The sequence below is a fragment of the Musca domestica genome, unplaced genomic scaffold, assembly GCF_030504385.1.
Source record: "Musca domestica strain aabys unplaced genomic scaffold, Musca_domestica.polishedcontigs.V.1.1 37, whole genome shotgun sequence".
NCBI lineage: Eukaryota > Metazoa > Arthropoda > Insecta > Diptera > Muscidae > Musca > Musca domestica.
The window spans coordinates 2,112,464-2,128,317 of NW_026712321.1; the positions used below are offsets into that span (position 1 = coordinate 2,112,464).

General features: G+C 36.4%; 2 protein-coding genes across 2 annotated transcripts; one reads left to right on the forward strand and one right to left on the reverse strand.

Annotated features, from left to right (window-relative positions):
• Positions 1-3,839: 3,839 nt before the first annotated feature.
• On the reverse strand, positions 3,840-8,832 carry LOC101890006 (dynein regulatory complex protein 1 homolog). Its single transcript, XM_011296846.3, has 8 exons — positions 8,563-8,832; positions 8,337-8,500; positions 6,810-7,648; positions 6,593-6,752; positions 4,622-4,848; positions 4,382-4,561; positions 4,194-4,324; positions 3,840-4,135 (listed from the first exon to the last, which is right to left on the reverse strand). The coding sequence occupies exons 1-8, from the start codon at positions 8,757-8,759 to the stop codon at positions 3,898-3,900; spliced, it is 2,136 nt and encodes a 711-aa protein (XP_011295148.2). The 5' UTR covers positions 8,760-8,832; the 3' UTR covers positions 3,840-3,897.
• A 2,026-nt stretch (positions 8,833-10,858) lies between these two features.
• On the forward strand, positions 10,859-14,041 carry LOC101889661 (probable enoyl-CoA hydratase, mitochondrial). The gene is made up of 4 exons (XM_005189984.4): positions 10,859-11,011; positions 11,103-11,232; positions 11,832-12,550; positions 13,746-14,041. Exons 2-4 carry the CDS (start codon positions 11,133-11,135, stop codon positions 13,809-13,811), a joined length of 885 nt encoding a protein of 294 aa, XP_005190041.2. The 5' UTR covers positions 10,859-11,011; positions 11,103-11,132; the 3' UTR covers positions 13,812-14,041.
• Positions 14,042-15,854: the final 1,813 nt, after the last annotated feature.

Sequence of the window (15,854 nt, forward strand, 5' to 3'; positions counted from 1 at the left end):
TATGAGAAGACCTTCTGGTCTTCTATGAGAAGACCTTCTGGTCTTCTATGAGAAGACCTTCTGGTCTTCTATGAGAAGACTTTCTGGTCTTTTATGAGAAGGCCTTCTGGTCTTCTATGAGAAGGCCTTCTGGTCTTCTATGAGAAGGCCTTCTGGTCTTCTATGAGAAGGCCTTCTGGTCTTCTATGAGAAGACCTTCTGGTCTTCTATGAGAAGACCTTCTGGTCTTCTATGAGAAGACCTTCTGGTCTTCTATGAGAAGACCTTCTGGTCTTCTATGAGAAGACCTTCTGGTCTTCTATGAGAAGACCTTCTGGTCTTCTATGAGAAGACCTTCTGGTCTTCTATGAGAAGACCTTCTGGTCTTCTATGAGAAGACCTTCTGGTCTTCTATGAGAAGACCTTCTGGTCTTCTATGAGAAGACCTTCTGGTCTTCTATGAGAAGACCTTCTGGTCTTCTATGAGAAGACCTTCTGGTCTTCTATGAGAAGGCCTTCTGGTCTTCTATGAGAAGGCCTTCTGGTCTTCTATGAGAAGACCTTCTGGTCTTCTATGAGAAGACCTTCTGGTCTTCTATGAGAAGACCTTCTGGTCTTCTATGAGAAGACCTTCTGGTCTTCTATGAGAAGACCTTCTGGTCTTCTATGAGAAGACCTTCTGGTCTTCTATGAGAAGACCTTCTGGTCTTCTATGAGAAGACCTTCTGGTCTTCTATGAGAAGACCTTCTGGTCTTCTATGAGAAGACCTTCTGGTCTTCTATGAGAAGACCTTCTGGTCTTCTATGAGAAGACCTTCTGGTCTTCTGTGAGAAGACCTTCTGGTCTTCTATGAGAAGACCTTCTGGTCTTCTATGAGATGACCTTCTGGTCTTCTATGAGAAGACCTTCTGGCCATCTATGAGAAGACCTTCTGGCCTTCTATGAGAAGACCTTCTGGCCTTCTATGAGAAGACCTTTGGGCCTTCTATGAGAAGACCTTTTGGCCTTCTATGAGAAGACCTTTTGACCTTCTATGAGAAGACCTTTTGGCCTTCTATGGGAAGAGCTTCTGGTCTACTTTGAGAAGACCTTCTTGACTTTTATGAGAAAATTTGCTGGCCTTCTGTGAGAAGATTTTCTGCCCTTCCATGAGAAGACCTTCTATGAGAAGACCTTCTGGCCTTCTATGAGAAGACCCTCTGGTCTTCTATGAGAAGACCCTCTGGTCTTCTACGAGAAGACCCTCTGGTCTTCTATGAGAAGATCCTCTGGTCTTCTATGAGAAGAGATCCTCTGGTCTTCTATGAGAAGAGACCTTCTGGTCTTCTACGAGAAGACCATCTGGTCTTCTATGAGAAGAGACCTTCCGGTCTTCTACGAGAAGACCATCTGGTCTTCTACGAGAAGACCTTCTGGTCTTCTACGAGAAGACCTTCTGGTCTTCTATGAGAAGACCTTCTGGTCTTCTATGAGAAGACCTTCTCGACCTCCATTAAAAGAACTTCTCGTCTTCTGAGAAAAGAACTTCTGGCCTTACTGATCCTCTTAAGTTAGACTCACTTTCCTCTTCTAAAATGAACTTCTGCCATAATTTTCCCCATTTTTTGTTTTATTTTTTGTAGTCTAGTGTCAATGCTACCCATGTTGAGCATAATTACGCTAATAATGAAAATCCATGCTACCGATCTAAGTCATGGATCACAAATAGGTGTTAATTAAAACTACAAATTAATGTTGACGTTACAGTGCACGTCAGTTTTTTAGTCATTCAATCACTCATTCATTCATCCAACGATTGAAAAAGAAAAAAAATTGGAGGAAAGGTTTCTGTTAATTTACAACCCGATTAGATCTCTGATAATAACCAAAATATTGCCCTACCAATTAAAGAGCGTTTTGAAAAAAACATAATCATGATAAGCCATATAAATTAGAGTCTTATCTGGAATCTCTCCATGAAGTCATTTTATTGGAATTTAGCCATGGCATGCGGCCATAGCTATTTATGGCCACGTTCAAGTCTAATCATTTCCAAATGATAACTACGTCGTAATTGGTATACCGGTCATAATTGTAAGACCCCCAACTAGTAGTGGGCCACTTCAAATGCCCTCCAGACACAGTACAGCCCAAATGCCAACGAAATTCCCTAATCTCTGGCCAAGGTATTCCCCTGAAGAAAAGGGGTGCCAAGGGAAGTTAATAGTGTCTCTGATAATACGCAATTTTTTTGCACTTCTTATCGGCCAATTTGAGGTGGGCAGAGGGGGAGGGGTTCCTGAATACCCTTTGGGGGGTGGTGACGCTTTACAATGCCACCCAGTGGAAGCTAAAAATTTCCATTTTGCAATTAACTGAATCATTTATTTGGCGAGTGGTGGTGAATGCTTTCTCCGTCAGCGTTATCTCTTCCGCATAGGCCGAAAGTAATCAGAAATATTAGAAAGGTATTTTCAAGGTAAATATAAAATTATTATGCAAGATTATATAGAATACCAATGGCATTTATTATATGGGGGACAAAAGGGTGTTCCTAATTCAGTACACCTGCCACATGGCAGAAGTATTTTTATGGGGAAGAAATCAGCGAATACATTGTTTAAAAAAAATGATAAGAATACCTTCTTGGAAATTATCAGGACAGAGAGAAATTGGATCAGGTTGGGTGAGTTTGGAATATGATTTGTTCTTTTAATAGAATTTTTTTTATTAGCCCTTTCCGATTTTCTAAGAAAAGAACCTTGGAATATTCTCCAAATTGGAAGTTTGTGGGCTTCGCCGAGAATATATTCTAGTCTTTTTTAGAGCTACAATGACCTGGGCTTCTTCGAGCAGACCTTCTGGTATTCTATAAAAATGCCTTAGGTTTTCTAAAAGAAGACATTTTGGCCTACTTTAGGAAGATATCTGGTCTATGAGAAGACCTTCTCTGCCCTTCTATGAGAAGAGACCCTCTGCTCTTCTATGAGAAGAGACCCTCTGCTCTTCTATGAGAAGAGACCCTCTGCTCTTCTATGAGAAGAGACCCTCTGCTCTTCTATGAGAAGAGACCTTCTGCTCTTCTATGAGAAGAGACCCTCTGCTCTTCTATGAGAAGAGACCCTCTGCCCTTCTATGAGAAGAGACCCTCTGCCCTTCTATGAGAAGAGACCCTCTGCCCTTCTATGAGAAGAGACCCTCTGCCCTTCTATGATAAGAGACCCTCTGCCCTTCTATGAGAAGAGACCCTCTGCTCTTCTATGAGAAGAGACCCTCTGCCCTTCTATGAGAAGAGACCCTCTGCCCTTCTATGAGAAGAGACCCTCTGCTCTTCTATGAGAAGACCTTCTGCTCTTCTATGAGAAGACCTTCCGCTTTTCTTCCTTCTTTTCTGCTCTTCGATTAGAAGAGACCTTCTGCTCTTCTCTGAGAAGAGACCTTCTGCTCTTCTCTGAGAAGAGATCTTCTGCTCTTCTCTGAGAAGAGACCTTCTGCTCTTCTCTGAGAAGAGACCTTCTGCTCTTCTCTGAGAAGAGACATTCTGCTCTTCTCTGAGAAGAGACCTTCTGCTCTTCTATAAGAAGACCTTCAGCTCTTATTCTATGGGAAGACCTTCAGATCTTCTTCTATGAGAAGAACTTCAGCTCTTCTTCTATGAGAAGACCTTCGCTCTTCTTCTAGGAGAAGACCTTCCGCTCTTCTTCTATGAGAAGACCTTCCGCCCTTCTTCGATGAGAAGACCTTCAGCTCTTCTTCTAGAGACCTTCTGCTCTTCTATGAGAAAAGACCTTCTGCTCTTCCGTTAGAAGATCTTCTTCCTTAAAAATAAGTTCTGGAGAATCCGTGAAGAATATTTTTTCATTAAAGGAGTCGTTCAAACTTGATTTTGAAATCTTTACAATTTTTTAATTCTCCTTCTCACATTTCTCCTTTATTCTCTACAATTTCTGCAATAAATATTTCAATTCCGAATTTTGTTTCTGCAGAAAAACACACTCGCCATCCAGCTGGGAACGTTTCTTCAATACCTCCAAATAGTGATTCAAACCGTGTTCTATGGTCTTCCAGAGATTTTGTTTATCCTGAGGCATAAAATTGGCAAATTGTTGCCAATAGCTGCGTATGTGGTTCTCATCCAAGGCCAGGAGATCCATTTCGGTTTCAAGGCACAGATCTCTGAAAAGGAATTCAAAATTTATTTGAAACATTCCAATATTCATTATTAGCTACAAACTTCTTGTGATCCTTGACATTGGCGGACTTGCCTCTGATCTGTTCGTGGCGGGTAAATTCGTTGAGAGCTGTCAAAACCAAGGCCGGTTCCATGACCAGAATGTGATTTGAACAGGGGGCTTTGGAGGAGACCTAAAATATATTTAGAGGTAAAGTTTTGAAAATACCAATAATTGGATATTATTTTACCTCTGAGCTCTCTTCTGTTTCAGTTTCTTTCACTTCCTCCTCCTCCCCCTTGTCCTTAAAAGAATACAACGATTTCAGGGATTTCTGATTCACACCCTCCGAACAATTTGGACACCAGGAGTAGGGCTCAAAATAGGTAATTAAACTATTGACCACCTCAATATCGGTTATGTGTAAGGCCTGAAATATTAGTTTTTATTGATTGAGATCTCACATCTCTCTCATAGATTCAGGGCTTACCGAAAATATATTCTCAATTCGCACCAAACATTTCTCTTCATCTGTATAGGGTTTTAATATTTCAAAGAGCCGTTCTTCAATCAAAAATCCAGCACGATCGGAAATTTTTTGCAAAATATCATTTAATTGTCTTTGATTGACTTTTTTGTTCTGGGATTTTGAGGTGCCGGATGTCAGGCGATGTCGATTGCGTCCATATGAGGCGGGAGCTGTTTTGGGCTTTGAAGCTGTAAAAGGAAATATTATTAGAAAATGAAGGGCTATGAAAAGATCAATTGTAAAATGAAGGGTTTGAAAAAATCCATTGAAAAATAAATTTTAAAAATCGATCTATGGAAGGGTCTTAAGGTGAGAATACATAAAACGCTTTATCGACTGGCTTAAGTCATTGGCTTGTTTTGTTCGGAAAAGAACAAAGAAGCGTCGAGCCAAAATCGAACTAAGTCAACCTAAAACTTCTTTGTTCATCTACGAAGAAGTCAGTCAAAAAAGCGTTTTATGTATTCTCACCTTTATTTTTTATGGAGAAAGCTTTAGGGGCATTTATCGCCAAACAAGATTCTTTGATTAATCTGCAGTAGAACTTAATTCCTAATAAAGAAGCGCCTTCAAAGCCTCCTCTATCTATGGAATGAACTTTACCTAAATGAGAGCTTTTGAGAACCTCGCTAACAACAGAGAAGGTTTTAAAATAACCTTTGAAGGATCATCTATCTTTTTGGGACCCGCAAAAAGTCCTCGGAACATTTTAAGGCTCATAGGTCCAAAATACATTCAAGACCCTTGGAATGTATTTTTTATGCCAAACAGAAAAATTTAATTGACCTTCCTTAACAAAAAGAAGCTAAAAACAGGTTTACATTCAAAGCCTATCATCCCAGACTTGGAAACATTGATATATCATGAACTGCATTTTTCAACAATTTCTACAAATCTCAATAATTTTTCATTAAAAATTCTCAATTATTATTATTATTATTATTATTATTATTATTATTATTATTATTATTATTATTATTATTATTATTATTATAATTATTATTATTATTATTATTATTATTATTATTATTATTATTATTATTATTATTATTATATTATTATTATTATTATTATTATTATTATTATTATTATTATGATTATTATTATTATTATTATAGTAATTATTATTATTATTATTATATTATTATTATTATTATAATTATAATTATAATTATTATTATTATTATTATTATATTATTATTATTATTATTATTATTATTATTATTATTATTATTATTATTATTATTATTATTATTATTATTATTATTATTATTATTATTATTATTATTATTATTATTATTATTATTATATTATTATTATTATTTTGATATTATTATTGTTATTATTATTATTAATAATAATAATAATAATAATATAATTATTATTATTATTATTATTCTATTTTATAATTTTAAAAATTGTCCAATTGCATTAGATCAACCGTATTTTTGAGTGTGTCCACTTTCGATCTATGAATCCCTATTACCCTAGACTAGAAAATCAGCTTGCGACTTGTTTTGGGGTATTTATTTCTTTTTTTTTTTTGTGATTTATTTTAGGCTTCTCTATACACAAATGTATCTTAAACAGCCTTTGTGAGAATGAAGCTATTTCATAAATTGAATATTCAAAATAATAATTTGTGCGATAACAGCTGCTCTCTGTCCGCAGTTTATATTTTTCATGCTATATAGATCTATTTTAAAATTTGTCCTTTGAGATCAACTGTAAAATTTAATTACACTTTGTATGTGCATCATTTTCGATCTATGGATCCCTATCACTTCTCACTATAAAAGCTATAAGCGACTATTTTCATGTCATTTTAGACTCTTCTACGTACAAAAGGTCTTTTACAAGCTCCTGTATAACCAGAACCTCTTCTCTCTCTCTCTTTCAGATTAAATGTGCTTTGCCAAGTTACTCTCTTACCATTCTTCTTTGGCTTGGTATAGTCCAGTTTATCCAAATCTACTGCAGGTCTCTCCCACTTCCTGGCCAACTGCTGTTCATATAATATCCTATCCACATCCCAGACACTTGTCAGTAAATCCTTCAATTCCTTGAAATGCATGCTCCAGACTTTGGTGAACTGGAAACCAAACCATGACTTTATAAACCCCTCTTTTTATTTTATCCTCAAACTTACCTTATTCCTATTGCTCTTTTGAAAATGTTCCGCCTTCAGCTGTAGCTCATTGATGCTGGCATGCAACTTTTGTATCTCCTCCGTATAGCGTTGCATAACTTGATGATTATTCTGCTTCAGTGTTTCCAGCTTCCGTTTGAGCAAAACAATCGATTCATTGAACTTGGCAACCCTACGTTTTTGTTGATTGTTGATGATGATGTTCTCTTCGTTGCGTTTCTGCAACACCTGATAGTTGTAGTCGATCTTTTCAGAATTTATAAGAATATTTGCTCGGGTCTTGCGAATTTCCAGCTCCAACATTTCAGCATCTTTTTCCAGGCGTATACGCGTTGCGCGCGTTATCTCCTCCTGTTTGGTGCGTATCTTTTCCAATTCTTCCGAATAAAGTTCTTGTTTTTCCTTCACCAATTCCATTTTCTCCTGCTCCTTTACCGTTAGATCTTCATACATTCGCGACCATTTCTCTTGGGAGACTTGATGCAATTTTTTCTTCTCCGTATCGATGGCCTCCTGAAGTTCGTAGAGATTTTCTTTGTAGGATTTTTTCAGCAGCTCAATTTGATCATCGATCCTCTCGACTAGGAAACAAACATCCTGTGATTGTTTCTGCTGATCGGCATTGTATTTTTCATTGATCCGTCTCAATTCCTCTTGGCATTTGTCGATCAGTTCATCCTTACTGCTCATCATTTGGGCTATGCTCTCGCGTTGTTTTTGCGTCTCTTCGAAAATGGCCATGGGTTCACGCATTTCATTCATTTCCAACCATTTGGCATTGATTTCATCGAAAAGCTTTAAAGTTTCCTCGGCTTCGTGGCGCAGTGTCAGCTGGAGGTCTGAAGGGAGAATAAGGGGAAGGGTAAATAAAACCGTCGAAAAGTTACATGCAGAATTTTTGAAGGGCCTTCTATCCAATGGATAGCCTTCGAAGGATCTTCCTTAATTAGAAGAGCCTGTGAGGAGCTCCATTGGATCATATTTCCGTATCAGGATCCTTACAAGATCTTTATCCCACAGATGAACCTTTCGAATAGCCCTTAAAGAATCTTCTAATTTTAGAAAAGCCTTTAACGCCTCCTTCGCATAGAAGATCCTTTAGCTAATCATCCTCTCAACAACAGCCCTTCAAAAAGTTCTCTTTTTATAGAGGAGTCCTCTATCCATTGAAGGCTCTTCTGAGCTTTTTTTAAGAAGAATATCTTTCATAGAAGGATCTTCAATTCTTAGAGGTTTCTTCGATTTATAGAAGATACTTGAAAAGGACTTTGATTCGTAGAAGACCTTTAGAAGGACCTTCATTCTATTGAAGAGGCTTCAAAAGGTCTTCTTTTTATGAAAAAGTTTTCAAGGGATCTTCTCTCCACAGAAATGCCCTTAAGGGGTCTATTTTGGATAAAAAAGCCCGGAAGGACCTCCTCTCAATAGAAGATTCCTTACAGAGATTTCATTGCCCAGAAGAGCCTTTAAAAGGCCCTCCCTCATCCATCAAAAATCTTCTTTGTTGAAATAACAACAAAATATTACCCTCTTCCCTCTGCTTTTTACTGCGGCACTGCAACAGCTCCTGCTGCTCATTGGCCGCTTTGATGTTGTTCACCAATTCATTGCCAAAATCCAAAAGGTCCTGCAAACATTTATCATTTTTCTCCAGTTGTAGCTCAATATCGCCTTTCTCCTTTCCCTGGGGCCTGGAACACAAATCGTAAAAAAAGAAATAAAAGGGGGAGGCTTTAACAGTCCTTCTACTCACATATCCTTCAGTTTCTTTTGTAGCCTATCCTTTCGAAGTTTACTGCGTATATCAAAAATGTGTGGAAGTTTCATCGTCACATCCCGTTTGTTGCCCACATATGGTATAAAGCCAGTTTTGAGGCTATCTTCTGAGAGTTGTCCCTTTGTTGTCCCAGCATCACCTCCACCAGTATCGTATTCATCACAATTTTCCATGTTTTTTCAAAATAATTTTCAATTTAAAATCAATTTTTATGAAGTTCCTGCTTCTGTCACAAATAGCAAATAGATTTTGAAAAATAATAAAGCCATGGTAACCGTTGTTTATTTTTATTTAGAATGTCAGGACTGTGAGGAATTCATTTTCCACCAGCCGACAGATGACATGACTAGTTCAAATTTTCTGTAATTAAGAAAGTTCTCAAAAATATCTGGTCCAGAGTTATCATTTCAATCTGATTTACTTCCTGTGTCATAAATCTTCCGCTCTAAATTATTGCAATTTTATTTTGAATAATTCTCCATTTTCTTTAATTCGAGTTTACCCAACAACGCCATCTGTAATTGATAACATACAACTCACCTTATTGTCTCAGTCTGTCATACGATTTATCGTCCAATTGAATGATATAATACAATAAAATTGAAGAAATAGCATGGATATAAACCTCAGAAGTGGATTTTATTTATATATGTTCTGGCCTACGACGTTAGATGGCGCCTAATTACACATTTAACCCTGTCGAACGGAAACATTAAATTACCCTTTTATTTTAGCTCAAAAAATTATAGTCGTTTAATAAATTCTCTTGTCTCCAATCTTCAAAAAAATCTAACATTCTTGCAGTTCTGGAACAATCCAAAAAATGGGATGAACAGAATAAACTATTATATATTTTAGAAAAAAAAAAAACAACCGCAGCGAGACTTTCAGTATAACCCTGAGGTTATTTGTCACTGTCGCTCTGTTGCAAAACCTGCTACAAGTTTCGATTTTTTTCGATAGCATAAAAGGAAAATCGGTTATCGTAGTACATTTTTTTTTGACATTCTGGTGATTCTAAAACAGAGCACATGTTTAGCCCCTTGGTGATCTCGCTAGAATTCCTGAAGCGTAGCTTCGTATTGCAGAGTGCCTTATTAAAATTCCTAACATTTACCGCAAAATGTCTCTAAAAAAGCATGGTCGTATCGCAAAGTGTCTTGTTAAAAAGTATGGTCGTATTGCAAAGTGTCTTGTTAAAAAGTATGGTCGTATCGCAAAGTGTCCTGCTAAAAAGTATGGTCGTATTGCAAAGTGTCTTGTTAAAAAGTATGGTCGTATCGCAAAGTGTCCTGTTAAAAAGTATGGTCGTATCACAAAATGTCTTGTCAAAAAGTATGGTCGTATCGCAAAGTGTCTTGTTAAAAAGTATGGTCGTATGGCAAAGTGTCTTGTCAAAAAGTATGGTCGTATCGCAAAGTGTCTTGTTAAAAAGTATGGTCGTATCGCAAAGTGTCCTGTTTAAAGGTATGGTCGTATCGCAAAGTGTCTTGTCAAAAAGTATGGTCGTATCGCAAAGTGTCCTGTTTAAAGGTATGGTCGTCCTGTTAGAATTTTTGGTCGTATCACCAAGTGTCGTATCACTAAGTGTCTTGTCAAAAAGTATGGTCGTATGGCAAAGTGTCTTGTCAAAAAGTATGGTCGTATCGCAAAGTGTCTTGTCAAAAAGTATGGTCGTATCGCAAAGTGTCCTGTTAGAATTTTTAGTCGTATCACCAAGTGTCTTTTTAGAGAAAATGGTCGCATCGCAAAATGTTTTGTTAGAATTTTTGGTCGTATAGATGACATACTTTGAGAACAATTGCTTGTATTATACAAAATAATCTATAGTTTAGACATACTAACTATAAACAAAAAAATTAACAATTTTTTCATTTTTATTTTTTTCCAATTACCAACATGTTTTCTATTATTCGTCAATACTTTGTCACTCTTGAATTTGTTCGACATATTTCGCTAACACTTGGTGGAGTGATTGTTGTTATCGGTAATATTTACTGTGTAAATTAGCTTAGTGTGATTTTCTGTTAATTTTTTGCATTTTCTAAACACTAAGTTAAAACGAGCGCCTTTACCGCCGTCATAGCCATTCAATAAACACTAAGTTAAAGCGAACAACTTTAACGCCGTCATAGTCATTCAATGGAAAGTCGACTTTAGGATCCCTACTTCAGTGTTCATCAAAGACCTAAAATGTCTTTGTGTTAATTTCGAAAATATTTTGCTTTTCTTCATCGACGCATTTTAGCTCTCAACTCAATTAATTGTTGTATACTTTCAGGCTTGTAAAAAACAGCACGATCGTCGATATCAAAGAATTTTTCAATGAATTATTTATTTCGATTAACCACAAAGTCGATCTTAGAGCCCCTAATATGCTCCAAAGAAAATACAAGTTGATCATTCTTGCTCCAGTGTTCGTTCCGTAAGTAACTTATTGTTCTTATTCGACTCGATTTTGTACCCCCTCCTTCCTCTGTAACCTGTTAAGTAATAAATTCTTTTGATTTTTCCAGAGCTCGCTAAGCAAATCAAACTCTTCAAAAATGGCACAAATCATGAAAACTGTGGCCGGTCGTGCCCAACAAATGTTGCAGGTTGCTGCCAAACAACAACAATTTGTTCCACGTTTCTACAGTGCTGCCGGTAAGTTGGCAATTTGCAATAGAGAACTTTATTCTACCTCCCCCTGCCGCTTGCTTAATTAGTTGTTAATTAATAGTTTTTCACAATTGTTTGACCTTCTCTGGAGGTAATTCAATGAAAGTGGAACAATAGTGGACATGTTTTAGATGAGTTCTTGAAAGTGTCGGTGGTTTTCGTAAAGATTTGTTTGTTTTTGTTCAGTTGTGGACTATGTTTTGGCAATTATGGAAAATCACTGATAGCAAAATTACGTAACTGCTTGCAGACAAAATTTTGATTTTTAATAATTGTCTTAGGTTTGGACCAAATCTGGGGCTAGCATTTTTAGAAGAAACTTTGGACAATGAAGCCATGTTTTATTTTTTCACATCTGGAAATAGAAAATTAAATATCAAGTTATTATGCGGCCCACCTGGCTCTAAAATAAGCAGACAATCTATATTTGTTTTATCTATGCAAATTATAATGTATTTTATTATTCCCGACACGGGCTGCCTCAGATAATGGATTCCGTGTTAACGAACACTGCTATTGTTCTTTATTATTAAAATACATTTTAATCAATTATTCGTATCTCCCCTTTGTTTTTTCTCCCTTAGCCACCAACTTTGAATTCATCAAAACCGAATTGGCTGGTGAAAAGAAAAATGTTGCCGTCATCACTCTGAACCGCCCAAAGGCCTTGAATGCTTTGTGCAATGGTTTGATGAAAGAATTGAGCACTAGCTTGGATCAATACGAAAACGATAACAGCATTGCCGCCATTGTTATTACCGGCAGCGAAAAGGCCTTCGCCGCTGGTGCTGACATCAAGGAAATGCAACCCAACACCTATTCCAAATGCATTATGGGTAACTTCTTGAATGACTGGACCCGTGTTGCCAAGTGCCAAAAACCCATTATCGCTGCCGTCAACGGTTACGCCTTGGGTGGTGGCTGTGAATTGGCCATGATGTGCGACATCATCTATGCCGGTGATAAGGCCAAGTTTGGTCAACCTGAAATCGCTTTAGGCACAATTCCCGGTGCTGGTGGCACCCAACGTTTGACCCGTGTCGTTGGCAAATCCAAGGCCATGGAAATGTGCTTGACCGGCAACATGATCAGCGCTGCCGAGGCCGAAAAGACTGGTTTGGTTAGCAAGGTTGTGCCAGCCGATCAATTGGTTGCCGAAGCTGTCAAGTTGGGTGAGAAGATCGGTACCCACTCGCAATTGATTGTTCAATTGTGCAAGGAGGCTGTCAACACTGCCTATGAGACCACCTTGCAAGAGGGTTTGAAATTCGAGAGGAGAACTTTCCATGCCACTTTCTCGACTGTAAGTAAGAGTAGAAGATAAATATGTTTGTTAATAGAGGGAAGAAATCTTAAAGATTTACATAGACACTGTTCAGTCTTCTTGTCAAGAGTAAAAGACCTTAGAAGACAGGGTTTCTAGTAAAGAAGTGCAGGCTTTTTACAAAGTTTTTGGGTTCTCAAATAAGAACTTCTAAGCTTAAAAGTAATTTGGAAGAACTTCTATTTTTAAAAGACGTTAAAGTAAAAATTAATTTCCATTCGTTGAAATTTATCCCTTTTAATGTTATCCTTTTAAAGGACAATATAGATCTAGACTTGTAGTTACTTAGAGTAAAAGTCTTACGGGTCATCTTTTAGAAGACTTATAGGTCTTCTTATTAAAGGTTTGTAGGTCTTATTTAGGGAGATATAAAAGTCTTTCTATGGAAGACTAAAAAGTGTTCTTTTACACAATTAATAGCCTTTCATTGTGATAGGTTTATATGTCTTCTTAAAAAAGACTAATGGATTCAAGATTTCTAGGTGTTATTTTAGAAGACATAAAGGTCTTGTTGAAGAAAACTTATGTGACTTCTCATAGTAAACCATCAGGGTTTTTTTTTAGAGAAGGAACCGATTTCGTTTGTGTAAGCTTCAAAGTACCTTTTGGCCATATTTAGAAAATACCTTCAGGTTTCCAAATTTCAAACCTTGGGCCATTTTTAAAAAAATCGTTTTACGGACTTGTGCCTCTTCTTTTAAAGACTTTTTAAGTGTGTGTCCAACTTAGAATTTTTGGGACATGCATCAAACCCACTTTAAAACAAATCCTTGGGAAATTCTTGGGTCTTAATAGGACCTGTAGGCATCTTATAGTCTTGTAGAAAACCTGTTGGCATTTCACTAAATATATGTTTTTGTTAGGAGATCGTAATATTTTCACAGAAGGTTCTTCTACATTCCTCTAGAAGAATACAGAAGCTTAAAAGGCCTTTCTATGTAAGACTTTTTAAGCAACCTGTAGTTATTCTACGTATTTTTCTTAGTAAACTATAATGTCTTCAGAGAATTTTACTCTGTATTCTTCTAGAAAACTACAGAAGTTTAGCTGGCTTTTCTTTGTAAGAGTTTTGTGGTCTCTTCCAGATTTCTTTATATCCATTTTGTATTAATTTTAATTTATCCATTTTTCCATAATTTTACTAAACAATTTTCCTGTTTTTCCTAATTTCCAGGAGGACCGCAAGGAAGGTATGACCGCCTTCGTTGAAAAACGCCCAGCCAAATTCAACAACAACTAAATCCAATCGTATGCCTTAACAATATTAAATATTGCGGAACTTAATGAGAAGAATGAAAGAAAGTTTAAGAAAAAGAAATACTATACCAGTAATGCATTTAAAACTATTTTTTTTATTGATATTTGACAACAAAGTTTTCGTATATTTTTGTCTATAACTGTGTTAATTTTTTTATAAAGATCCCAAGAAAAATATACACTAAAGCCATATAATCTTTAAAAAATAATGTATTTTACATATTATTATATGGAAAACTAATGGTTTGTGTGTCATCGAGACAGCCAATTTTTATAGGTAACTCATTTGACTTAAATTGTCTTGTCTTGTGCCCTTTGGCGAGACTGTTCAACAGCAAGTAAACTAGATAACTTATCTCTTGTTATCTTAATTTGCCAGATATTTTTAATACTTTTTGATGAGTTGGCAAATTTTTTTAAAGAAAAAAAGCAAGAATTTTAATATTTTTCTACCAGAGCCACGAGATATATTATTTAATCATAGACAGTAAATCATCTTATTTCTTGTAGAAAATTTGAAGTGTGCCTGTAGAATGAACTTGTTTTAGGTATAGGGGAAACCCCTTTTTAGGTTCATAGAAGACCTTTTATTATTCTTTTATACATAAGAGGTCTTCAACATGTTATATCACTTTGATTGATATTTATACCCCACCCCACAAGGTGCCCAATACCCTGTCTTTCTGCATTTGTTTGTAACAGACAGAAGGAAACGAGATAGATTCATCGTTCCTTCTGAAGATCTGCATAGAATCACATTCTGAGTCGATTTATGCATGTCCGTCCGTTTGTCTGTCCATATATTTTTGTAAAGAAAGTACAGATCGCATTTATTGGCCCATCCAGATGAAATTTTGCACAAGTCAATTGTTTGACCCAAGGACGAACCCTATTAAAATTGGATATAATCGGTAAAAATTCAGATATAGCTATAGCTCCCATATATAATGTTCGTCCAATAGATTATTTTTGTCCGCCATAGCCGTAATATGTACTCTGTAACAACGATAATCCGGAAACTATGTCAGATATAGCTCAGAAATACTTTCGCCAAAATTCATCGTGTTCGGTTCAGATTTGGATATAGCTCCCATATATATCTTCGTCCGATGTGCCTTTTATTGTGCACCAAACGTGTAATATTGACCCGAATGGATTGAATTTGACACTTACGACCAAATTGAACCTGAAAATAAATATGCCTAATTTGATCGAAATAGGTTCAGATATAACTATAGCGTCCATATATGTTCATCATCCTATGTCTTATATTTGGCATCCACATCCATAATATGAACTCCGTAATAATGATATTCGGAGAAATATATTAAATACAGCTCAGAAATACCTTTTCAAATTTTATTGAGATCGGTTCAGATTTGAATACAGCTACACGATTTCAACTTAATTGTGCACCAAATGGTTAATACAAGGCCGAATTGAAAAGGCACAAATGCCTCCGCAAATTTTTGTAGAAATCGATTCAGAGGAGAATATTCCTCCGTTGGACTATTGTGTCTGGAGTATTTTGGAAAGCAAGGTTGCCACTAAAAAATATCAAAGTGTCGATCGCCTCAAGCAAGCACTTCGCCGGGAATGGGCCAAAATACCGTAGAGCAACATTCGGGCAGCATGTGACGGTTTCATTGGCCGTTTGAAGGCTATAATTCGTGCCAAAGGTGACCAATTCGAAGAAATCTAGACTTATTCTAAAATTCGATATTATTTCCTACATTTTTTGCTTTCATTCAATAAAATTAAAGAAAAATTTAAAAATTGTGGCGTTTGTCTTTGTTGCAGTTTTTTTTTATTTAATCCTGTATAAGTATCTGATACATGAGTCTAATAGTTTTAAGTCTAAGGCTGATACAAGACCCTTCCAAACGGGTTTTTTTGTAGCATATAGCCTTCTTTTATATTGTAAAGTGTAGGGTATCACATATGTCATCACTCTAAGGTAAGATTTATATCCGTCCTGCTTTGGCTTTTTGTTTGCTGTTTCCGTTTCCCATATTCCATTTGTTAG